The sequence below is a fragment of the Homalodisca vitripennis genome, chromosome 8 (genome assembly GCF_021130785.1).
Source record: "Homalodisca vitripennis isolate AUS2020 chromosome 8, UT_GWSS_2.1, whole genome shotgun sequence".
Taxonomy (NCBI): Eukaryota; Metazoa; Arthropoda; class Insecta; order Hemiptera; family Cicadellidae; genus Homalodisca; species Homalodisca vitripennis.
Genome location: NC_060214.1, coordinates 80302390 through 80329036, shown reverse-complemented (window position 1 = coordinate 80329036; position 26647 = coordinate 80302390). Strand labels below are relative to the sequence as shown.

General features: G+C 35.2%; 1 protein-coding gene across 1 annotated transcript in view; it reads right to left on the bottom strand.

Annotated features, from left to right (window-relative positions):
- Positions 1-25892, bottom strand: part of LOC124368252 — a 31541-nt gene extending 5649 nt beyond the window's left edge. Inside the window, exons 1-3 of the mRNA XM_046825527.1 lie at positions 25834-25892; positions 24076-24391; positions 22862-23106 (exon numbers count right to left, since the gene is read on the bottom strand). Coding sequence (XP_046681483.1) covers positions 22862-23106; positions 24076-24391; positions 25834-25892 — 620 coding nt within the window. The remainder of the gene's footprint in view (positions 1-22861; positions 23107-24075; positions 24392-25833) is intronic.
- Between the last annotated feature and the right edge of the window lie 755 nt (positions 25893-26647).

Here is a 26647-nt window from a genome sequence, read left to right as displayed (position 1 = left end):
AATCAGCGATGACGTTGGTCTCTAAATTTAGGGGCAGACAATTGGGCATCATTCTCCAAAGTAAGGAAAAGGATGAAGGGTTATGTCTTGATTTCCAAAAAGGAACAGAACAGAGGGGGCAAAGGGGCAAGAAGTTAGTTAGTTCCATTTGAAGTTATTTCCGTCTATAAATGTAAGGCTTGTGTTGCCAATGCTAGAAGAAGGTGTAGAAGAGAGGTTATTGACATCTCTCTTATAACACAGGTCATGATCAACAGAATATAATGAGTTACGTCTCTCTGATTAAGGGAATGTGTAGTAATAAGTGTACTTACGTTTAGGTTTTACCTACATCTCAGAACTCATGCATAATACAACCCTAAGCACGAATTCGTTTAAACCGTAGAACTGTATGGCCCCAGACCTAACTCCCAAAACTCGTCCCTGAGAGACTAGTTACGTAATGCGATTTCTGACAGACTGGATCCAGTGGGTTAGCATTAGTGCCACCTAACCAAGTCACCCCTAGTGGGTACAATCCTTTCCCTCATCTTCACATGAATGCCCCAATGACTGGACCATACATGTGTTAATCTCAATACACCTATTTTATTAGACATATTCTATTTTTAATGCAAGGAAAAGCTAGTGGTGTTTCATTCTAATTTCCTATATAATCGTAATCAGTAAGCAATTCACCAAAGGAACACTCATATATCAATTCCTTATTATTTTAAATTATGTTTTATTCACATAGTAAATTATAAAATTAAAAACCTTATTAGGAATAGAATTTAATAAATTATAATAAAAACTGTATTTAAATGATGAAACACTGAACTCAAGATGAGACCAGCAGGAGACTCATTAATATAAAGTAGTTTCTCAATTTAGTTATCAGACTCCTTTTGTAATGCTAACAACTTCTCTTTTATTGAAATGGTGCATTGTGAGTGCGCTAAATTACTGATTATTATCTAAATATTTAATATTGCCGTTACGCATCCTTAAAACTTCAATTACTGTTTTATATCTAATCTGCCATATTTCACTCTTAACAGTACGAGTAATAATTTGAGAATACTTAGATAGCTACTGTATTTACAACAAAAATTACCTGTAGTTTTCTAATTCTAGATATATTTTGTAATTTATCTTCTTAAGAATGATTTGAACATAGTTTAATTAAATTGAAAATTATAAAATAAAGAATTATGATATAAAATTATCTATTCTACTACTTATTTAACAAAATAAAACCTGAGAAATAATATGAAAGTTGCGTAAGATATAATAAATCATTAAATTAATTTCATAAATAAAATACAACTTGCACCTTAAAAGGCTTACATTTAATTCAGCAAAAAAGTGAAAAATTTATAATAAGCTAATATTTGGACTTAAGAAAATGTTAATAAATCATTATTTTTTAACTACTGATTTAAATGTAAATGAGAAATTTGTACTAATATTTATACTATACAAAAATTCAGTTTTTTGTTAATAATAATATTTATTATTTAATTTGACAGCTTTCTGAAAGAAGCAAAGGATAGGAATATTTATTTAAACTAAGTTATAAAAAGTAAACAAATTGTAATTATATTTGTATTATGAATTTGTTGCTACCTCATTTTTATATAATATATGAAATGAGCAATGATCAAATTATTAAGTATTTAATTTCAAGATGTTTAATTTAGTCAAAAAACGTTTTAAAGAGCTTTTAACTTCTACTTATTGTAGTTACTAAAATATTAATTAAGCTCACAAGATTTAAATATGATTAATATCCAAATTTGCTCTCCTGAATCATATCCCACTGCATCACTTGGACCCCGACGTATTAAACACAATTAAATAACCATAAAGGATGTTGTAACATTCCATGATTTGAGGCAGCTATAGAGGGTGGCTAAATATTGTATAATGCTTTGTATTGTTCTTGCAACTGGACCTTAATTTGCGAAGTGATTAAGGTGTCTGCAAAACTTGATAGGATCGAAGATATTTCATGTATGTGAAAATGTATTTTTCCTGACCAAAGTAGCCTACGTATTCAAATTTTCTTTGTTAGTGCAGTAATCCAAACTCTATTGGAGCACCGGGGAACAATGTTAACTTTTTATAAAAATTTAGGACATTATTTTACATCATAAATGCTATTAATTATATTGCTATGGACTTAGTATTTTTCCACAATGGCCTAAAATATTTCAGATGTTACTGAAATTGCTGTAGTAAATCACTCAATATCGCTCTGTAAGGGAAATTTTTATAATTTATTGATACTCTTAAAATCTGTTTTACTTTCTGACCTTAAAGCCCCAAAACAAAGGTCCATATTCTTCAAATTTTCCTTCCTCCAAAGTTCAATCCTGAAATAGATAGGGAGATTGAAATATATTCTATATATTCTATATCCGAGTATATAAATATAATACAAAGCCTTCACTGATCATTACATCTTGAACTTAGCGGTATGTCAGACAGTATAAATTTTACACGCATAGGCCTCATAAGTTAAATAAAAAAACTAAAGTTATTTAATTGAGATAAAGCCTCTATAGGGGGTTAGTAGGTTTGCAACCATAATAAGAACCATATATTATTTTCAGCTTCTCGATGTCCTGAAAAGATAATATTTGACACGCGTTTTTACACTTTTAAGACACAAATACAAAATATTTCATGAAGATCGATCACCTAATAGGCGTGTAAAATGGGATTGCACCTGCTAGAATAACTATATTCTTTTCTTTTCCAACTTCCTAATAAATTGGAACGATGCAATGTTATGTACACGTGCCTCAAGATCCTAACAGACTAAGTGATGATTTTTCATGAATATCAAACGCATATAGTTGTTTAAATGGGTTTAGAACCTCTAGAAGACCTATATTTTGTAACTGCCGCTGTCTTTTAAAGGTAAAATGTACCACACACGTGTATTACGTATGTTCTCAAAGAGACTGCCAGCAGGGGAAATCCCTTAGACCGGAAAGTAAAATTACAACGGCCAGAAGTAGTCGTTATTTTACTGAAGTAGACTTTTCGAACCGATGTATGTATTTACGTACTTTTTCGTGCCAGCAGGTAAATACTTTAGACCAGCAGTAGAATACAATGGTAGGAAGTAATTGTTTTTTGAAGAATACACTTTTTAGATCTATGAACCTATATATTTTCTTGATCAGAACATCAATGCAAACAACGCTACCATGGATCTGTAAATACTGTATATTAGATCGAAAGTAGATTAGAGGCCGGAAGTAGTCTTTTCAGCCCAATGTACGTATATGCCTTCTTGATCAGGAACTTTTTATGTTAAATAGAATTGATTGAAATTAGAAATGTATCCTAAACCTGAAATAAGAGCAAGTGGGAATTTTGTTTAATCTTTGAACCTCAAAAATTAACACTGAAATAATATATAACTTAAACATATTTTAAATTGTCATGTGTATCACATAATAGAAGCTTTCACTAAGATTACTACAGACCCCCCCACTCTAAACTTAAATAGTTCGTGTAACTGAAATTTTAGCAACTATTCATTCAAATATTTCAAAATTTAGCAGACAATGTTGTTATATTACACTGGTACTCATAATATTTATTAATATATACTATCTTAGTGAAAGTACCTATGTTGTAAGATAATTGAAAATTATATATATATGTATATATATATATATATATATATATATATATATATATATATATATATATGTTGAGCCGGGGCTCAGTTTGGATAATTTTGTCTATTATTTTTCCCACCTCGGCCACTTTTGTCAGTCGGTGGGGGAGTGATTCCGTCACCGTATTGATTATTTTCTGCCTGGATGGACTGATTGGTCGAGGTCAGGTGGTTGATTACCGGCAGCGGCTACTGATCGGAGCGGTCGGACACGTTCGGCAGAGGCGACGTGTATCTCTGACTGTTAGAGGCCGTGAGGAACGAGGCGGTCCCTGACCTTGAGCAGAGAAAGCAGTTAGCACCGGATTTTCAGTGGTGGGGACGGCAGATGCTTAGTTCGCTGCTATCTCTTTCGCAGTAAACATCGTGCCATACGCGCCTTACTAAAAACATTATTTCTCGTGATATATACGTGAAGTGCCAATTTCATAGTATTTAAGTACCGTAAGTTTAGTAAAACGTGTTACGTACCTTTATAACAGTGTGTATTTTACAATTTATATATACTTAGTAAATATTTTTGTTATACATTTGTGAATAGTGTCGAGATGGGTGACATCAGAAAAAGCAAGGTCGGTGGTAAAATTTTACACAGCCAAGCTAGAGAAATAATTTTTAAATGGTACACTTTTATGAAAAGGGAAGCGGAACAAGGGCCAATATTATTAAAACAAGTTCAACAGCGTGTAGCAGAGGCCACAGGAATTTCTAAAACTAGTGTAAAAAGAATTGTGAGTGAAGAAAGAACCTCGCCGAGAAATGGTTAACGTTTCTCAACTCCCAGAAAAACATGGTCGAAAAAAATTAAAAAAAACAGCTGTTGACGACTTTGACAAGACCGTTATACGGCGGACTGTTCATGAATTCCACAGAATAGACGGTCAGCGACCTATCCTAAAAACTCTTCTTCCGGTATTAAAAGAAAAAATCGGGTTTAGAGGAGGAATATGGACTCTGAGACAAGTTCTCAAGGAACTTCAGTTTAGATTGAGAAAATCTACAGATAACAGAAAACTTTTAATAGAAAAACACGAAATAAGAGAACACAGAGTTCGTTTTATTAGAGCTATAAAACGTTACAGAGAAGAGGGTCGACCAATTGTTTATACGGATGAGACTTATGTCCACGCTTCGCACACAAAGCCCCACTCATGGTCAGATGGCAGCAACAAAGGCCTCTTAACACCTATTTCTAAGGGCGAATATGGAATAATTGTTCATGCAGGTAATGAGAACGGATTTATCGACAATGCAAATCATTTCAAAAGCTAATTTCACAAGGTTCAATTTTGTTTATAGCTTTGAGTTTGTAGCAATCCTCAAACCTTTTGTTATAGTGAATAGCGTGTAAGGCTACTAGTTTTTTCGTCTTTGGGTTATTAGAAAAACGGTGGCCGGTCATTCTTACCCGCAAAGAATTTGAGGTTTGCCCAATATAGTCCTTGGAACGAAACCAACAGGCTAGCTGGTATTTTGCATTTTTTGAGGGACAGTCCAGCTTACCAGCTATTATATAAGTTTTCTTAGTAACGATACTTTTGAATTGATCGGTCTTATCCATAATTTTGCAAATACTAAAATAATAAAATTTACATAATTTTTGCAACATAAATTTTGGCCCTTCAAATTTTTAGGTCTCTTAAGTACTATTCTAGGTGTACTGGACAATAATTTGTCAGTTAAGGGTGAGATAAATAAAATGTCGTTGCCAATTTTCATAGCTCTATTGAATTTATGGAAATCAGGATAAAATTTTGACATATATATATATAATTTATTTCAATAGATATATATATCTTTGCTATTAAAATTTATATACTACACAATAATGAACATAATATTTCTTTTAGGCTTTACTTTAATTATGGACCAAATCATTAAAGTTTAATCAAAATAACAAATAAAGTAGTTCCTTTCATTTCTTAAACATTCATAATAATTCCAACATTGAAATATTTTGTAACAATTAGAGAACAATGAATACATTCAGTGATTTCCAACAATGAATGGTTTCAGAATACAAAATGAAAACAAATGTACCAGCTAACAACTGAGCAAACAATGGCTCGTTAAACAACATTAAACTTCTACCAAGAGTCATTAGTTAAACGAGTATACGAGTATTGTAGCCAGTTTAAAGCTCATTGGAAGTTGTTCCAACAGTTCGCTATAACTGGCTGCAATTCCATCATTAACATCACTATTCTTTGCTTTCTTGGAATTATACTGTACAAAATTATACATGCCTTTTTCCAAAAGTGATGGTATTATTTTTATATATTATGTGTTTATTTATTTATTTCAACGGTGCACACCATTTATACAAATCTAATATATTAAAAATGAAATTTGGTACACAGATTAGCTTTCCACGTGTAACCACCAGGAAAATCCCGAAAAGTGAGAATTTTTCATTTTCAACCCTCAAAAAAAATTCCCAAAAAAAAATCGCGCATTCTTCACCCTGCAGGCATTTTTTGTAAGCCCGATAGCGGGGCGAAACCGTTGGAGCTAGCTCGGATCTGACGAAAAATTAAAAATCAGGAATGAGGTGAACTACAAAAATGGTCCAGTGACTTTTTGCTCTATCTTCCATTGTTAAGCGACAAAACGCTCGAACATTTGAAATTCCAGAGATTTTTTTTCGATAAAAATAATGTTTCAAGCCCGATAGCGGCCGAACCGTTGGTCGTAGCTCAAATCTGATTGACCCATCAAATTAGCAAATTGCGCGATCTACAGAAAAAGGTCCAGTGACATTTTGCCCTATAACCCAATGGTTTGGCCGCAACACGTGTTTTAAAATATTGATTTTTTAAGTTTTTCCGTGAGAGATTTTGTTTTCTGGGCTAGGTTGCAGACAGAACCTTTGTTTTAGACCAAATTCAAAATTTTATTTTAATACTAAATAATGCGGTCTACAAAAAAGGTCAAGTGACGTTTTACTCTATCTTCCATGGTGTGTAGCCGTTTTTAAAACGTGATTTATGTTAAAAATTTCACTTAAGAACTTACCTTTCGGGCTTCGATATTGGGCGAACCGTTTGCCCTAGCTTAAATATATAATGTTTTATAATTAGCTATTCATAGGATCTAAAGAAAAGGTTCAGCAGCTTTCTGTCGTTTATCTTTCCGTAAGCCTCATAAATGCTATAAATGGCTAATTCTTTGTCGTCAATTTTAGGTGTTTTAAATTTTGCAACTATAATTAGTGCGATTCATGCTGGTTCCAGATTGACCTTGTATTACTACGGTAACGAGTGACTATATCCCCCCCTCCACATCGGAAGTTGGCTGAGCGTTAGTGAAGCTTCAAAAGTAGATAGGGACAGAGTGCTTTTTAATTAATTTAATGAAATAGTGATTCCTTATCAACAATCAGGTATGGAATTATGATTTCCGAAGTAATTTAAAACCCCCTGATCAACGTTTTATTTTTGATCAAAAATACTGTACACATATCCTCGTGGCCCAGACACACATTTCCAAGAAAAGTACCACGCGTTCTTATAATTCCCGAGAACATTAATCCCTCTCCCGGGAATTTCCTGGTTGATGAACTCCTGATTAAATTAAACCCGCTGTTTAACTTAATAATCTGATAAAGGTAGTTATTAATTTATTTACACTAAATCTGTTTACACCATAGTGACCAGTGCAGACTTTTATGCCAAGCGTTGTACCGACTAAACCATAGGTCGTAGATCAAATCTGACGACACAATCGTAACACAAAATTAAATTTCGACAAGAAAGGTTCAGTCACTTTTTGTCGTATCTCTAACGGTTAAGCCACAAAATGGCCTTAGATTCAAAACTTTGATAAAAACTGGAAAATTCAAAAAAATATATGTCTAATTACTATTTCGAATTCCGCTTATCCCCGAATTTGACCAACACCCCAAAAGGGGGCCTGGGGTGTGTCAGTCATTAACCCCGCTAACATTAACCCCCCCCCGGGATTTCCTAGTATGACCCAGATAACCTCCTGAGTACACTAAACCCCCTGTGTTAACCCCCCCGGGAATTTCTTGGCATGACTTCATGTCCGAAATTTACCAATAACCAAATCTCTTAACCCCCCCCCCTGGGAAGTTCCTGGTAAGACCAGACAACCCCCTGGTGTCTTATCCCCCAGTAACGTTAACCCCCCCTAGGGAATTTCCTGGCATAACCTCATGTCCGAATTTTACCAATAACCAAATCTCTTAACCCCCCTCTGACAAGTTCCTGGTAAGACCAGACAACCCCCTGGTGTCTTATCCCCCGGTAACGTTAACCCCCCCCTAGGGGAATTTCCTGGCATGACTTCATGTCCGAAATTTACCAATCACCAAATCAATCTTATCCCCGAATTTAAGGCACTTACTTTGGGGGCCTGGGGCGTAGCGTAGCCCCCAGCGAGCCGAAGGCGAGTAGAATAGTATAGAGTAACTTAGTGTTTTAAATTTTTATATATAAGTACAACAGTAACAAGAATATGACTAGGATTAATAAATACTACACAACAATAACAAAATATGAAAACAAATAGATACATTACTTAACAAATGGTAACAAAACAATATTGAATTAAACTAGGAAAATAAAATAACAAGACTGACATTGGTACTATAGGCCAGCTGGTGAGCTAAATTACATATCAAATAATGGAAGCTACCTTAACTTTAAAAGACACAACAGATTCATTGAAAAAGTCTACATGAGTAGCCATATCACTTCCAGTTCTCAGGAGTCTAGAGAGGCCGCTGTGGGTAGGAGTAATAAGTCGAACGATGGCGTCTTTGAAATATCGTTCTGGAACGGGTTCCTCTTGAGACAAAGAGATCAACACTGCTGAGTAGAACCGGGCAGGTCCAATCAATCCATTTACTAGCTTGTATAACGTAACCAAGTCACTGATTTGACGCCTCGAATCCAGTGGACGGAGAGCAAATTGGTTTTCAATCTCAGCAATGGGTTAGTGCCAAAATAGGTCCAGCCAAGCCGGCAGCCAAGCATCCTGACAAAGCGTTTCTGTACGTTGTTTAGACTGTGTAACATGGTTGAGTTGATGAGGCGACCAAATAATAGACCCATACTCAAGAATAGGGCGGACTAGGGCTTTGTACAAGATTACCATAGAGTATGGCGAGACGAAGTGTTTAGTTGATCTGAAGATGAATCCAAGCAACGAGTTGGCTCTAGAAACTGTATGCTGTATGTGATCGTAGGGACTGAGAGAAGATGAATGAAACACACCCAAGTCCTTGAATTTAACAACTCTTTTCAGTGGAACATTATCCAGCAAATAGTCTATTAAGATGATGTTAGAACCACGTTTAAAAGATAGTACAACACATTTGCCAGCATTCAGCTCCATACCATTAGAACTGCACCAGTTAACGATGTTATTTAGTGAGCATTGCAGGGCTTTACCATCAGAATGAACCTTATCAAAAATCTTTATGTCATCAGTATATATGAGGAAGTTTGTAAGTATAATCCCATGGATGTCATTCATAAAAATCAAGAAGAGTAAGGGTGACCCAAGTGGGACCCTTGGGGAAACTCCAGATAACACAATTATAGGTATTGAAGTACTTCCATCAAACTTCACTGTAAGAATTCTGTCTCTAAGGTAGCTACTCAACCAATTTAGGAGTAAACCCCTGAACACCGTATCCCTTCAGTTTAGCAATGAGCAAGCAAAAATCAACTCTGTCAAAGGCCTTAAATAAATCCAAATAGATGCAGTCCACCTGACAAGAATCATTGAAAGCTGTCATGACATACTCCTGGAATTCAAGCAAGTTAGACACTGTTGAGCGATAGCGTAGAAACCCATGTTGTTCCAGAGAAATGAATTTGCGGAGATGAAAATACAGATGATCCATGATGACACTCTCAAACACTCTAGCCAGAGCAGACTGGATCACAATCGGCCTATAATTCTTAACATTGTTGTTTGTGACCAGACTTAAATATAGGGACAACAAAATCCATACTTAAGAGCAGAGGGAAAGATGCCGGATTGAAGCAATGCGGAGAACAAGGAGGCAAGATGAGGGGCCAAGACGGATGAACAAAATTTTAAACACCAATGGCGGTATGTTATCAGGTCCAGCACTCTTACCAGCATCAAGCGCATTTAGTCTACGTTCAATATCAGTTGGTGTAATGATACACTGAGGGACTGTAGAATTCCATCCAAAATCAAAGTCTGGAGCTGTGGCACATTTGCAACTTGAAAGGCGGAAGAAAAGTACTCAGCGAAAAGATCACATTTCTCCTTTGGCGTTTGAGCCCACTCTTGAATCTAAGGTAAGAGTGTTCGGAATGGTTGAGTCACTTTTCATGTTATTAATATGGGACCAGAAAGATTTAATGTTTCCCGGAATGCTGTTTTCTACGTTTCTGATGTATCCGTTATAGCAGGGTCCTGGCCAGGTCACAACAATATATCCCTAAGCCTACGGAAATTCTCCAGATGAACAGCGTCGGCAGTCTTCTTATACATCTTGTGTGCCATCTTCTTTTCGATCACAAACCTTTGAAGCTCTTTAGTAAACCATTTGGGAAAGCTTGTCCTACAGCATTTCTTCATAGGAGTATGCTTAAGAATGATTTGCTGCAGACTCTGTTCTTGTGTATGTTGTATGTATGTGTTCTTAGCTCCATTTTATCTTTCACGTAGTTCAGCGTCTGAAATATGATGCTGTCACAGATTTAATTCCTGTAATCTGGAGTCCACGTCCACCTGACGAGATCCAAAAAAAGAAGCTCGACTACAAAATCAAGTTTAATATAGATTAATAGGTGTTCTTGGTCACTAGTTAGGTGCACAATTAAGTGAACTACAACTTTTAAAACGCGATCCAAAGCAGAGCGGAGGAACTTATTTTTCTATATGTAACGCAGCTGTAGTTGGAAGTTTGATCATTTTCTCATGTTGAGTTCAGCTCCACTTCACCTTCCGGTGGAAAGGGTTGATTTAGTGCAAATGTTTGAGTTCAGGTCCACTTCACCTTCCGGTGGAAAGGGTTGATTCAGTGCAAATGTTAAGTTCAGCTTCATTTCGCCTTCCGGTGGAAAGGGTTGATTCAGTGCAAATGTTGAGTTCAGCTCCATCTAACCTTCCGGTCGGAAGGGTTGATTCAGTGCAAATGTTGATTGCAAATTATTAAGTTAGTATGCAAAATTTCCATAAAACATTGGAACCATTAAGCTCTCCCCCAGGATATCATTTAGTTAGTTATCACTCTATTTGGCAGCAACGTGACAATACATTATTTTATTTTTAACATCTAGAAGCGGTGCTTTTATGTTTATTTGCCACAGTTAAATGTATAATTAAACTGTTCAAATTGAGTATTCATTACCTCAAGCGGACCTTAGGTACTTAACTCCATGTGTTTTGTCCATTCGGTACAGGGCGAACCCACTTCGAGATAGTTCTAAAGAACTCACATCTAGATAACCCACAGAATGGTTGATATTCCGTCATGTTAGACACTGAGCCCAAGCTGCCAGTGTATCAGCTCTTTCATATCCTCGTGGCTATGATGCCAAGAAACAGTTATATATAAACAATATTAATGAAAATATTTGTATATGTTTTCATGGAAAGGAATATCCATGAACATAAATAAGACATCAATTTCACTATAATTTGATCCCATATTTACCATTTTAACGAAAGTTAAAACTCTACATCGATTGGAATCAAAACATATTTAGTAGATGCATATGTTACAATAAATACTTTTAACAATAATGACAATGTATTAACATCCAACTAACTGAGCACATGTGAATGTTTTACATTAAAATCTATTGAAATTAAATCTTTATTGAAATCTATTTATATTTCGCCAAAAGCGGATGAACTGGTAATAATCATTTTAATACTACAGTTTGCACAAATTCTTATTGAGGTAGTAGTATTTGATGGGTAATCACATAATACATTATATTTCTGGAATGAAACCGAGTACTGATTGGTAGTTCATTAATCATACAAAAGCTTTTAGATTAATTGTAAATTCAATGACAGACTAGTGTTTGTATAAACATTTTCTAAACTCATTCAATTTATGACTCTGACTACAAAAACTATATCCCTACTATAATTTTTCCATCTATCTGTGTACTGTATAAGTTAGTTCTAATCCTGTAGGGTCTATATTGTTATCTCACATCCTAGACCTTGCAAAGTCTTATATACAAAAACCATCATACTGGAATAGCTATTGATGGGCTTTTCTATTCTGCGGAAGTATAATGTCCGTTGTTTCAAAGAATGGCGATTCCCTCCCTCCTAGTTATGTGGAATCAGCAGTTCAATGATGGCGACGAGAGGAAAACGTACCTCAAGAGAGTGTCTATAACGTAACGAAATAAAATTAAAGAAAGTCACGAATGTCTGTAAAACGTCTATATACACTATCACTTATATATACACTAACCTGTAGAAACGTATGAATGGTGAGGTGTAGGCTAACAAATGAGATCTCTACTCACAAGTACGTAACGAAATACAAGTACACTATTCCCTGTAACTTAACTATTCTTTTCGTCCATAACAAAAATTTTTCTTTACCTGAACTATGTACCTGACAACAGTTCCACTACTTTCCCACTGAGTGTTACTACCAACCATGGAGATCTCACGTACTGATAGTCCCTTTACTGACAATTCTCTCACGTCCTGTCTAATGACTGACAATCCTAACTAAAAGGTCCCTACAAACATCTCTTATTGATGAACTTTAACTAAGCATTCTTCAAACATCACCATTCATTGATGGCCCCAAAATAGGTCTCACACTTAACTTCTCACTGAACCTTACACATGTAAATTTGTAACATAAAATCTCACAGGTAAGTCAAAACTACAGTTCTTAGATATAGAGGGTTAATTATCATATATTCACAACTAAATTAACATACGTCGGTTTGAGTAATTTATGGTGTAAGGATTAATAGTTGTTAACTGATTTAAATATAAAAGTACATGAAAATTTTGCTTATACAATTTTCTTTATTGTACCTCAATAAATGGTACATAATAAGTTTCTCTGAAAAGAGCAGCTACTACGTTCAAAAAAAATGCATTAGAAACCATAAAACATAATCAAATTCAATCTTTTCTTTCTTTTTTTATAAAAAGGAGGAGCCGATCTCCTTTTTTACATTATTCTGCCCGTCCTCATGGGCCACTGGCCTGTGCGAGGATCTTATCAAGCAGAATAAGGGGGAGAGTCGGTACAGTACAAGATAAATGGTACTGATAAAAAGTGCAACGGTCACATACAGGATTCGAAACCTGCGCTATCTCTAACACAGACTCAAAGTCCAACGTCTTAGACCAATCGGCCATCGGCACTCCCAAAATTAGTAACGATAAGGAATGGATACAAAAATAGTTAATACAAACATGTTTTAAAAATATATTTCAATATTTTAAGAAATATTTGTTATGGAGACTAGAGTATGAACATTAAAACTCTGAGTCATTTTTAAATAAAAGACCATCGATTAGGTCAAGAGAATCCCGTAAGCTCTCGGAGAATGGGGTCTCTTTTTAAGCGTGTAACATAAACACATTGAATTACGAAACGGAAAAAACCCTTAAACAAATTCATAAAAAGATTTAGAACAGTTTTGGGTGGACACTGTTTATAACAATAATAAAAATAGTTTCATACATATGTTGAAGTTTTAATTACCGTCATTAAACTTTGGAGAATTCGGAATATATATATGTAAGATTGTTTGAATGTTAAGCGTATTTTATTCGGTATAGTAGCTCTTTACTAACGGATCTTTTAACATTGACTAAAAGTAATGTTGAATTCCTTATGGGATACTTGCAAAAACACTTCCCTCCACAGTTACATTCTGATGTTGTACTTTTCCAGGGCAGAAACGTGATGTGAAACTTGATCGTTTGGGTTTGTCATAAATAATGGAAAACGCACTGTCAAATAAAGCACAACGCCTACACAGAAAGGTACATTGTGGCTGGAACCAATATTTTTCATTGAAGGTACCTACGTGAAATGCTTTCAGCATAAAACTATTTCACGTAATGAATAACGTAATTGGGAACTAATTCATAACGAGTAAAAAAACTGGTGTAATATGGCGAAAATTCATCTGAGGGTCTGATGGTCAACGTATCTTATTGCAGACTTCTTAAAGTACTCTCATTTCTTTTTTGATACGTGTATTTTTAAATGATTATTTTAAATAACGTGCATTTTTTTACCAAATCCCTTATTGATTAAATTCCTAGCTTGGAACATTTAAAAATCGACCATCAGACTCATAAATAATAATAATATGTTTTATTGCGTTTGCACAAAGTCATGGTGTCGCAACCGTAAGAGTAAATCCCATACTAAAATTTAGCATTCATTCACTGAATTAGAATCTCATTCATACATTCAATTTTTCCATTCACCCTAATTCATATTTATTCCAAATCTTCTCCACTGTTGCCTAAATGTCAGTCAGCCAATCATGTAGTCTACCAAACGTGAGTCATACACTCGTCTATACTGTAGAACGCTTTTGATATCATCACGGTTTTTAGACGAGTTTTAAATTCCTTGTGAATCGCAGCCTGTTTCATTGAATTAAGAAGTTGGTTGGCAAATTTATCTCCTGCCTGAGAAGGCAAAACGTCCATAAGCTACCGTTTTGTGCCTCCGAGTTTGGTAGTTATCCCTGCCTCCAGTTTCATAAGAGTGTATGTCGCTATCTCTTAAATATTGCACTTTGTCTTAAAAAAGAGACGTCTTCAAAATATATAGACAGGGAAACGTCAACAGTTTCAGATTCTGAATGCTGGTTTTCACGACTCTCTAAGTAGCAGTTTTTTAATGATTTTGATGGCTTATTTTAAAGAATAAGCATTCTATAAAATTGTCAGTTTGCACAGTCTCCACAAAACTACACCACAGGAGAGATGTGAGTAGATTAGTCCATAATACGGCGTCATCAGCACCTTAATTTGGGTTATTCACTATTTGGATTATAGCTTCAGTACACAAATGCAATTTTGCCAAACACTGTCTACGTGACAATCCCATGTCAACCCTTAATCAAGGTGTATTCCAAGGAATTTTCTTTAGTAGATTCCATCAATTTCGATTTTGATAAGGTGGCTGTTTAAATACTTAACATGTCTGTCACAAACAAAATGTAATAAACCTTGTTTGTCAAATTTGTTTTAAGATTGAGCTCATTTAAGTGCTTGAATTGAATTGTTGAGCTCAGTAAATGTTACCATTTAAAGTTCTGTGTTTGATTTTGCGTTGAAACAGAGAGTTGTGTCATCTGCATACAGGACAATTCGGTCGTGATGCAGCGTTTAGCGTTGTTGACGTACAATAAAAAGAGAAGTGGAAGTGGGCTGAGTAATAGACCTCTGAGGAACTCCACGTCCCAACACTCTCCCTCTCGACTGCAAGGCTGAAATTTGCAAATATTTTTTCTATTAAGCCACTAAAGTGGCATTACTCTTATCTCATGATATTCCAGTGAGTTAATGTGCTATGATCAACACAGTCGAATGCTTTTAATTCTTTTAATATTTCAAGAAAAATACTAAGCGTATTTCTGTGATTTTTATATAGTTAATGTCATTGCCAGACAAGATAAATGATACTTAGAGTAGTTACTTTAGAAGCTTGTAAAATGGTGAAAAATATTTATTTAATATTTATTTATGTTTTTAATGGTTGGTTGTCTAGATTTATAATTGTTTTATCGTTTTAATAGCCTCTCACTTTGACGTCAAATAAAACTAGCGTTGTTTACAATTCATTTCTTTCTTAGGAATAATTTCTCTATCGATTTCAAGTAAGACTAGGTTGTGTGCTCATGCAATCAAATATCATATGGTTAGCATTCACTATACACTAAGAAATAAAGCTTAACCAAGCTCCAACCAATTCTCTTTTAAATAACGAGTTAAATAGTTGCATAGTTTCAGTGAAACTAAAACTTTTTTAAACAAAGCTAACTCTTCCATCGTTTTGAAATAAGCACTGTCTATCTCGGTCCTGCAACATCATTATTCACAATCTTCAGTTGATTAATAATAATAATAAACACTAATGATAAGTGTGATGGTCACTGGGAGATCTTCCAATATCCTGACCAAGTATAAAGGGCAGTGATTTTGGGTCCTATAGAAGGACAGTAAAACAGTTTTCATAAGTATCAATGAAATAATCAAATTTCTCTGTGGCGTTCTATAATATTTAAACGAATAGCAGCACCAGCAATGTTTGAAGCAAATAAATTGTTTTAGGCCTTTGTGGTGATGTGATATGATAGTCTATACCATTCCATTGTTCATGGTCATGAGGTTCAAACTCTAAATACAATTTAGACTGCCTCTTACTTCAGTACTTCAGGATAGAAATACTAAATCCGTAATAATCTTAGTGAGAGCACGTATGATGTAATATAACGAAGTGCTATGATAATTGTGCATCGAAAATGTTGTGTACCGAAAGTTTATATTTTTTTAGTGTTAATTATGAATAGGTTCAAAAATCAAACAAATTACCACTCGTTCTTATTTCAGATTTGGTGCGTGAAGGAACATCTCTTTGTCATATAAATTATATTTCACGCGCCATAGTAGAGTTTCCCTTGTTCCCACGATCAAAAATATACACATACACTGTTTAATAAGATTGATCATAAAGTGTCTTCTTTGAGCCCTTAAAATCTTATGGTATGTTATTCCCGATGCGCTATGAGTGTTTGCATTATTGCCTCCGTCAAGAAAATATACAGAATAAATACATGGTCTGAAAAGTCTTCTTCGGTCAAAAAGCGTCTACTTCCGGTCTAATGGTTTTCTGGTACCGGTAGTTTATTAAGTGCACAATACACATGTGCGTCAAAGTGAAACTTTTTAGGGCAGCGAGAAGTTTAAAAAAAACCAAAATATTTAATTTGTAGGGACTAAAATCCCTGTAATTTTTATTGGGTGGTTTGTCAGAATATAAATTCTTTTTTTTATTTGATGAACGTGTGCGACACATGTGGATAAGCAATCCTCTTCCTTGAACACCGAGAAGTAGAAAAACAAAAGTTCTTCAATGGGTTGCAATCTCATTTCAACCACTATACACGTTTGACCTATATAGGAAACTTTCATTTAGCTTTTGAGAGCATTTGTCAAATTTAATATTTCTAAAACATCGATAAGTTGAAAAGTATTTAAATTGGTAAATTTCAGAATTATTGATGAGTGAGTGAATGAGGGCTTTGCCCTTTATATATACTGTAGGTTTCACGCAAGTTTGTTAAGAAATTGAATATACGAATAACTACGGTGAACCATAAATGTGAGATATGCGTAGTGGGCTTTTATATCCGCGTTATCGGTAGACAATAACGCCTTTATTATCCCATTTCTCTTGCCTATAGAGGCGACATCACCACGGTTCGTTTTTAATAGCCACAATATTCTTCGAAATATGAAAAATTGGGATGTATTTCCACGAAAACCTAAAACATTCCTAAAAAACTTTGACTAACCACGCATACCAGATACACATTACATAAATAATATTCAAATAACACGAAGTCCATCTTCTGCCTACTCCCTATTACATTTCAGTTAATGTATTGGGGCCATATCCTGTGATTCAATTTTGGAAACATCAATGTGATTAACATTAAAACTAAATCAAACCAATCATTCTTCTACTAAATTAGGCTATTATTATAAAAGACATATTTATTACTTCCAGATCATATATTTCAAAAGCGCTTTCGCCGGTTAAAGCATCAACAGTGGAAGTAAGAAAAATGTTTTTCATACTAAAACCGTACCACTTCCATCAAGCATACAACGTAGAAAATGGATAAATCTAGTTAATTTGTATTTCTCTATTAAATATTTTTTGGGCCCCACGTGAACCTCTGGTTTGTATAATAATATCTATAAGATGCCCTTATCACACTAGATCATTATCTAAGATTGGTAAGGTAAATATTGTACATGTAACAATCAAGTGTTTCAATATAACCATATTGATCCCGGATGACGTTTTTATAGTAAAGATGATGCGCAATAAACTGTCCAAAAGGATTAACTCTATTCGCCAAAAAACTGGATATTAATTATTCAGAAAATTACTGTTGTTGCTAAGTTACCTCAAAGCCTCAAACAATAGAAAATATCACGTTTTGTCAACAAAGCATAATGTGACCAAAAATAAATACTGGAACTTTTTAGTACGGGGTAATAAAGTGCGCTAACCCTTTTAAACAAATATATGATGAATCCATTGTCCAGTTATATACATTCCATTTAAAATCTAGGATTGTTATATTTATTTTGTATTCCGCAATGAGTTCTTTATTGGTTCCACGGCCTTTTTATTACGATCAAGCTACAATTTAGAGACGCAAATGCGTTAACATTTTTAATTGTAATCTGTTACAAACTACAACTGTATGAGGTATATTTCTCTAGCTTTACGAAAGAAATAGTATTTGCAATTAGGTCAGTAAGTTTGTCTATTACCGATATAGATTACCGACTGGGTCAAAATCAGAAAGCAATTAAAAAATGACGTACTACAATAACTAACTTTAATATACATACTCTTACTTTAATCTATAGGACATTGCTCTCCACTAGTATGAGATTTCTGCCATCTGTCGGGAAACGCCTGAACTACTTGACGCTGGTGCTGCTCCGGAAATAAAGATTGTTTTAAATAATCCGTCAAATAAATAACAGTGTGGTTGTTTTCAACGTGACAAGGATGATATCACAAATTTTTAGAAACTGAGAGTTCTCGTAAACTGACAGATCGATACTGCGTGGTGGGGTCAAAGAGGTATTAAATATTGTATATCACACACATTGCCAGCTATGGTGATTTGCGGTTTCCATTTGGTAGCGATAGCGGGTAGAAGTGAATCGTTAAAAGGAGATTTAAATGTTTCATTCATATGTACATCCTAAAATCTGCCACTGCAAATATGATCTAGAACACAGTTATGCAGACTTTCTATTTAGTAAGTATGTAATTAAGAAGGCCTATAAAATAATATTTCGCATGCAGAGAACCTCAGATATTGTTACAGAAGAGTCCTATTATCGAGTCAAATATTTCTAAATGCAAAATTGCAGTTGTTGAAAATGTAATGTAGTACATATTTATTTTATTTAGATAATTTTTCTGTTTAGAAACTATATAAGTTCATAGTCCTTGTAGTGACACGTGTGAAGTGTAGTTTTAAAATGAGGTAGGAGTACGCCACACCAAGTGAGGCTTCGCTGAGGTTGCATGCAAACTTTTACATCTTTGGCTCATTCATTCCCGACAGAGGGCTTGCGAAGACACTACATCCCCTCTGGTAGGACAAAGAGAAACTATGTAATTACGCCTTCAATAACGTTCGGCCAAATCGCATAGTTGGACATGCACCACCATAAAAATACCATTTCGTGTATGCAGAATTGATTAAATCTTTCTCGATATATCTTGTCGGATAATACATTTCCATTCTTGTTCATTACGTTTTCTTCCATAGTAGTTTCAAAATAATAAAAGTTCCGGTGAGTAATGCAACGCAAGAGTGCGCTGAAATCAAATCTTTTTACTGAGTGTAAACTTTCACGTTCCACTCTTTTCCTTTTTACTCTATGAACAAAAAGTTGTTTCAAATCACAAATGATTGGATTCAGTTTGTTTACGAATCCATGTATTCTGTTTTACTTCTTGCCATCATGATTACTCATAAAACCAATTTTAAAATATTCACTAACGCTCAGCCAAATCCTATGGAGAGGCATGCACCATTGTCCATTTTAGTGTTGTTAGTATATAAATGAAGCTTCAAACAGACTTTTTGATAGATTGGTTAGTTCGTTTTAGATATATCCTTACAGACAGAAAAGAGATTTTTCCAGTCTTACGAGTGCTTCGTTTATACAATACAATATACTTTTATTGCCATTAACAATTTTAACATTGCATAGCATGCGTCACATAATAATAATTGTATATTCATTAAAATAATAAAATGTCTTATGCTAACGATTTAATTTTTAAAATACCGTAAACTATATCGATTTTAGTTAACAATAAAAGTTGTCAAGCAGTAAAATTAATATATAATAAAAAATAACTTTGGATGTGAGCGCCCCTGTACTACCGCACATTGAAGCTAGTGAGATGGTCCATGAATTCACCAACTGTATAAAATGAATGAGTCACTAAAAAGTGTCGCAATGTAATTTTGAACCGATTTAGATCATTTATTGATTTTATTTCTTCAGGGAGCCCATTTAGAAACTTTTTGCAGGCTTGAGAAGGAAGTTGCTCGTATTTTCTCAATCTATGCTGAGCAGGTCTGACATTTTCTCGATACCTTGTATCGTAGTTGTGAATGTCACGACCTCAAACCATTTGGCTCCTAAACCGACAATGTACAGCAGTCTCCAGTATATACAAACATGGCAATGTTAGTATTTTGAGCTCCCTAAATGAATTTCTACACGACTCTCTAAAGTTTAGTTTAGCAATAATTCTGATAGCTCTCTTCTGTAAGACAAAAAGTCTGTGGAAGTCGCCATTTGAACAGCCACCCCACAATATAATACCACAGGATAAAATATGTGGGTGGACCAAACCGTAATATGCAATTTTCATTATTTGATCTGAACAGTATTCGGCAAGACCTCTCAAAAGATAAATATTACTTGATAGTTTCGCACAAACACTGTCCACATGGTTCCTCCAAGTCAACACTCTATCGAGGTGTATTCCCAGGAGTTTCGTAGAGTCAACTTCATCCAGGACCTTGTCGTCCAACATCACAGTAGGTCTGTACTGAAATGGCGCAGTGCTTCCACCAAAAACCATATAATTTGTTTTTGAAAAACTAAGTTTCAAGTGTATGTTTTCAAAGTATTGTGTACATACATTTAATTCTTCGAAAGCTTGAATTTCGACTTGAAATTTTGATTTGCACGTGAAAGAGAGAGTCGTGTCATCTGCATATTGGACTATGTGTCCTTTATGGATTTTTGAATTCAAATTGTTTACGTACACCAGGAACAAAACTGGTCCGAGGATGGATCCCTGAGGGACCCCATATCTAAGACTGGTTGTACGTGAAAATGAATTTTGAACTGATACTTGTTGTTTTCTATCAGAGAGGTATGACTGAAGCCACTTCAGCGGCAAACCTCTAATACCGTTACTGTGCAATTTTTTCAGGAGAATGGTGTGATCCACACAATCGAAAGCCTTAGTCAAGTCAAGGAAAACTCTGAGCGTTACTGTTTTCTTGTCCAAGCTATCAACAATCAGCTCAATTAAGTGCGTGATTGCATCGATTGTGGATTTACCTTGTCTAAAGCCAAACTGATTTGGAGATAATATATTATTTTTCTTAAAGAAATTTAGCATCCTACTTAAGAAAAGTTTTTCAAACACCTTACTTATCACTGGTAGGATTGAGATTGGCCGATAATTATTTACTTTCAACGGATCATGTTTCTTAAAAATTGGAACTCCTACAGCTCTTTTCAGTGCCGTAGGAAACATGCCTTCTTGGAAAGATGTATTGATTATCATTGTCAGCGGTTTCAGCAGAGGCATGTAACATTGCTTGAAAAGCCATGTCGACACGCCATTTACGTCAGTTGATTTCGACACCCTTAGAGAACGCATCACGCCAGCCACTTCCTCCTCTGCTACAGGAGTTAACGCCATTGACATGACGGGACTTGGTGTTTGACTCGTTTCAGAAGAACAGCTAAGATTTTGATTTGAAACATTAGAAAAAAAGTCATTAAAAATGTTTGCCACATCTGAATGGTCCTTAATAATTTCCCGATTGATTTCAATTTCTATAAGTTTATGGGGTGCCTTAGTTTTGTGCTTATTATTTATACCCCAAGCGGTTTTTTGAACATTTTTTGTTTCCTTAATTGCTTTATTAAATTCATAGGCTTTGGCCGCTTTAATAACCTTTCGATAGATTAATTTATACTTTTTTACAAACTTTTTGAATTCTACACTTGATAGTTTTGATTGTTCCCAATACAACAGTAAATTATTTTTAGAAACAATTATTCCTGGAGTAATCCAATTAGTTTTTCTTTTCTCTTCATAATTAATTTTTTTAATGGACAGTAGATCTAAATGTAGATTGTAAATGAAGCAATCATTTAAATAATCGAACATTTCCGACTTTAACAAGTTCTCGATTCAACCCTTTGTTTAACAGGTTAATGTTAGAAGGACGTGTATCTCTTCTATATACAGTGACGTCTTGTGTCTTTTTAACCTGTTGACTGATTTTGATTAATTGCGCATCATGGTCAGATATGGCAGTGGCTACAACGGACACGAACGTCCCGGGTATGTCGGTCACAAAGTTATCTATAGCTGTCTGAGAACCACCAAACACTCTCGTTGGTGAATTCACCAACCATCCCAGATTGAAGCTAGCCTCGGAATCTTGGAACTTTCTGGTTTTGCTACAACCCTGATTCAATACGTTAATATTGATATCTCCAGCTACCAGAAATTTTCGATTTTTTGACGTTAACTCTACTAGGAAATCTATAAAAAGAATTTACTTTCCGAGCTTCCTGGAGATCTATAAACAACATAAACCAAGATTGAGCAACCATTACTGAGACTAACAGAAATAGCCGAGAGCTCAAATACCTTTTCCTCCACGTGAGTCGCATCCAACCTTTTAAATTTAAAACATGGTTTGACAAAAACAGCAACGCCAACTCCTTTAAAGTGGGTCCTATTAAGACTATTGGCAAGTGTTTAGTTTTCTATAACAAAGAGATCAATATTTTTGTCATTAAAACCGTGTTCGGACAAAAGCAGAATATCCGGTTTGAGCTCGTCACAGAGTAACGGAGTTTATTAGTTGCTGATTGCGCATTTTGGTGTACGATAGTTAAAATTCCCGAGCTTGAGACACTTTGTAGGGGCGATGACAATTCTTTATACCTGTTAAAGGCTCTTTTACGTTTACTAAAAAATTTTTCTTTGAATTGGTGTTGCAAACACCATCTGGATCAGGTAGGCCTATGCATTGAGTACTAAATGATTGAAGATGTGAAGTGCGCTGATTTTCAAAGTTCTTTTCAGAAACATCACTTGCAGTTGAAATTGCAGACGGCTCCGTCGCAGCCGCATGACTACTGTTGCAGGTGGTCTTGAGGGCATTAGAGTAGGTGTCATACTGTTGCATGGATACTGGTGGAGAAGGAAGAGTTGTTCCATTGTCCATCCTCATAGGAGCTGAGGCAGGCGTCGAAGACATCATGCTGTTAGTGACCCGGTTGGATAATTTGGGTATTTCTCGTAGGGCAGGAAGAGACTCATTTATAGGCTGCGAAGTGGCTATATCTCTTGGTTCTGACTGTGTTAAAGAGTTTACTTTTATATTTTGCAGTTCACAATCCGAAATTCTTCTGCTTATTTCAATTTTTCCGTATTTATTAAGATGGAGTCCGTGGTTGGTAAAAAATCTTCTTCCAAAGTCTTTTATATCGACAACCCAAGTACCATAGAGTTTTTTAAGTTTACTATTTACGAGATTTATTTGATAGTTTACATAGTTGCTCCAATGTAGATCATGTCTATGGAGTATCGGCACTATAATCCATTGCGTATGTTTGTTTGTTTGGACAAATTGGGTTATAAGTTTTGGTAACTGTTTTGCAGGACGATTATTACGACGTGTACAAGATAATACATCATTTGTCCCTACACATATTACACCTATATCTGTTTCTGTCATTTCACTTGACATTTCCTTGGCATTTCTCAATATATGATTAGATTAAGCGCCAGGCTTAGAACAAACAAACACCGTGTAGTTATTACACACAAATCCTTCAAAGTGCTGACATAAATCCTTTCCGTGACTGTCCGAAAATACATATAGTTTTCTTGTGGATCCCGGTGCAATGACTTGTTCCTGTGGCATGTTCATTTTCTTCTTATTTTTGTTTTTACTTCTTTTTCTTCTTCTTTTCGACTGTGAGACGTTGAAACTCTCATTGAACTCAGATGTTAGGACCGGCAGATCATTTAGAGAAGAGAAATTATTAGCAGAATGAATCTCCAACGGCTTACTAACAAGACTGTCCTCGTTCCTTTCCCGTTTGCCAACTGTAAGAAGAAGCTCTTCGTGCAATTTGAGTAGGTCATTATATTTTTCATTAACAATAACAAGTTCAGTCCGAAATCCTAAGTTAATTTCTTCAAATTCAGCCATTTTGATTTGCGCTACGTTACAATCTCTACAAATTCTCGAAGATTCACCTAGCGGCTCGGTTTGAGTACTGTTGCCACAGCAGCTTGATATATCATTCTCCTCACCTACCGTTACTGATTTAGCTGTACTTTTATTAGGTGTATCTTCTGCTATCTCCAGGAGCCTTGTTAATTCCTGGATATACGAGATCAAGCTAGACTGTCTGTCAGTTAATTCGGATATTCTAGCCAGAAGTTGATCTTTAGATCTAAGGCAGTCGTCATCGGCTTGTGTCTCTACAGTATAGCATTTCTTTTTATTAATCAGCTCCAAGATGAGAGGTGATAACGTTGGAGTCATTGAGAAGCAGGAAGATACTGGGCGAGGGGTGGCAGGTGATTGTGATAATGTGTGCATAGTAACAGGGTGCGTACCACTGTGTTTTCTGTTACACACAGTCAGTTCAGTTCGATTTTGGTCAGTCCGTACAGATGCACCACAAGAGCGGCCCAAACAGCGCCAGTTGATGTCTCCATTTACAAGAGTACGGTGTTCTCTTTATTTATATCCATCGTAATGAAGACGCGGTTTACCTTTTTGGGAAAGTTTAATGGTAAACTTCATTATTTATTAGTATTTTTGGAAGTATTATTAATTAATTAGTTGTTAAATTAAAGTTGTAATACATAAGCGCGCCCGTAAAATATGGATGCACCTTTCTTACAAGAGGAATGTTAATTGCCTACTTTAAGTTGAAGCCTGGTCATTAATACAACGGTTTAAGCTCAGCCAATAACATATGTGGGTATTATATGATTTTTCTTCTTTTGAAACACTGCTATAAACAGGGGGCGTCCATTAGGCAAACTAGGTGGCAGCTTCTAAGGGTAGCAAAAAAAATAAAAATTACTAACATTTGGATATATTATTGTAATTTTACCGAGGAAAAAGTTAAATAAAATGGCATTGTTTTATTTTATAACTTGAGTTAAATCACAGCAAACATTATTTAAAGTATCAGCGTAAACCACTGGGTTTTTGCGCGTTGATTAAACTTATGATAGGCCTATTTAGCTACCCTCTATGTGACAGTGACGACAGCGAAGTGCCAAGAGGAGGTGAGCCCGCACATTGTTGTTGGATGTGGTTTTGAAGGTTATGTATAGCTGCATCGCGTCATTACAATATCCTAATCCCTGATAATCTTCCTAAACTTTATGGCCACTTCACACTGCACGGGGATAGCTAGCTTATTAAGTGGGACCTAGCGACAGGGCCTACCAGTCGTTCATCATGCGATCTTTTGGAAACGAGGTGAACACGTTTCAAATTGCGAAGCGCAGTGTGAGTCAGCCGGCCACGTGCAATCCTTACTACAAGTACCCAGCGCTTTAAATTCAAATTTAATTATTTTCAGATATGTTGTATAAGGTATAGCATTCGTTGAAATCAAATAACATTAAAGTGCTAGTCGAACATACGATAAATGCTCTCATGCCCCTCTCATTCCTGCCAATATTCCCAATTTCAGCGCGCCGGTAGTCTTGTCACTCTACCGTTTGTGCGGTCACCCAGTCGTGTGCGATAAACTCAAAGTCAGCACTACCAAAAGCGATTACATCGAGTTTCCAAGCCTTAACCGCTGGGACGTTCTTTACTGAATTTGACAATTTAATGAAACCAAAATCTGTCCTCTGTCTTTCAGTACCCGCAATTGTGTTGTAAAATCCGTCCTCTATCTCCCAGTTCGGTATGTGTCTCTACCTTTTGTCTCATATCTTGGCCCCTTGTCAAGACACATCTAGACATACAAAATTACTTCCAAACTTTAATTGTGCCATTATCCGAATCGCTTGCTTTTGCTACAACACTGTTTTTGTTACATACCTGAGCTCGTATTTTGTGTTTAAAAGTTGGTGGTTGTAAGAATCTTCAACATCTGACATCTTTTCGATTACTGATCGTAAAATCGAGTCCGTGTGAATTTGCGCATATCAAGCGTAGCAAGCATAGCATACATTCAACCTACCCACGTGACGTACAAAGAGACCTTTTAATCAAGTCAGTGGAACCCATTCATCACTCTACATTTGTCGATTTTGGTCGTCGCTGGGTAGATTTCACTATCGGTATTTAATACAGCTTGATTAATAAGCATAAAAGTGTGGTCGTATACAAAAGCACATTCTCAAGGTGACAGTGCCGACCCTGGTAGTTAACTTGATAAATATATAAATCACAAATAAATTAATAAATGTTATAATAAAGCTGTATTTAACTTTAAAACTACTACTAGTCACTAGGAACTGAACTTTTAAATTATCTAAGACGTCTTAAATTTAAGAGTTACTTATATATCTACAAATATCATTATTAAGTAATATAATGTTTAGTCCTTTAGACGATTTTTGAAGAATTATTTATGAACATAAATTTTGACAAGTTGCAACAAAAAATATACTGTTTCTTCCTAAGGCATATAGTATAAAAATAATTACTTTTATCCTATTAAGCATATCAGATTTAAAATATCAGAACGTATATATTTACGTATGTTAAATTTATATTTGTTATTAAATTCTTTGATAATACAAGTCAAATGAAGACTATATTTTCAAACTATAAACTAGATCTGCACGTACACTATCTCCTATTTTATTAGTTTCAAATACATACATCCAGATTAATAACGGCAGTGTTG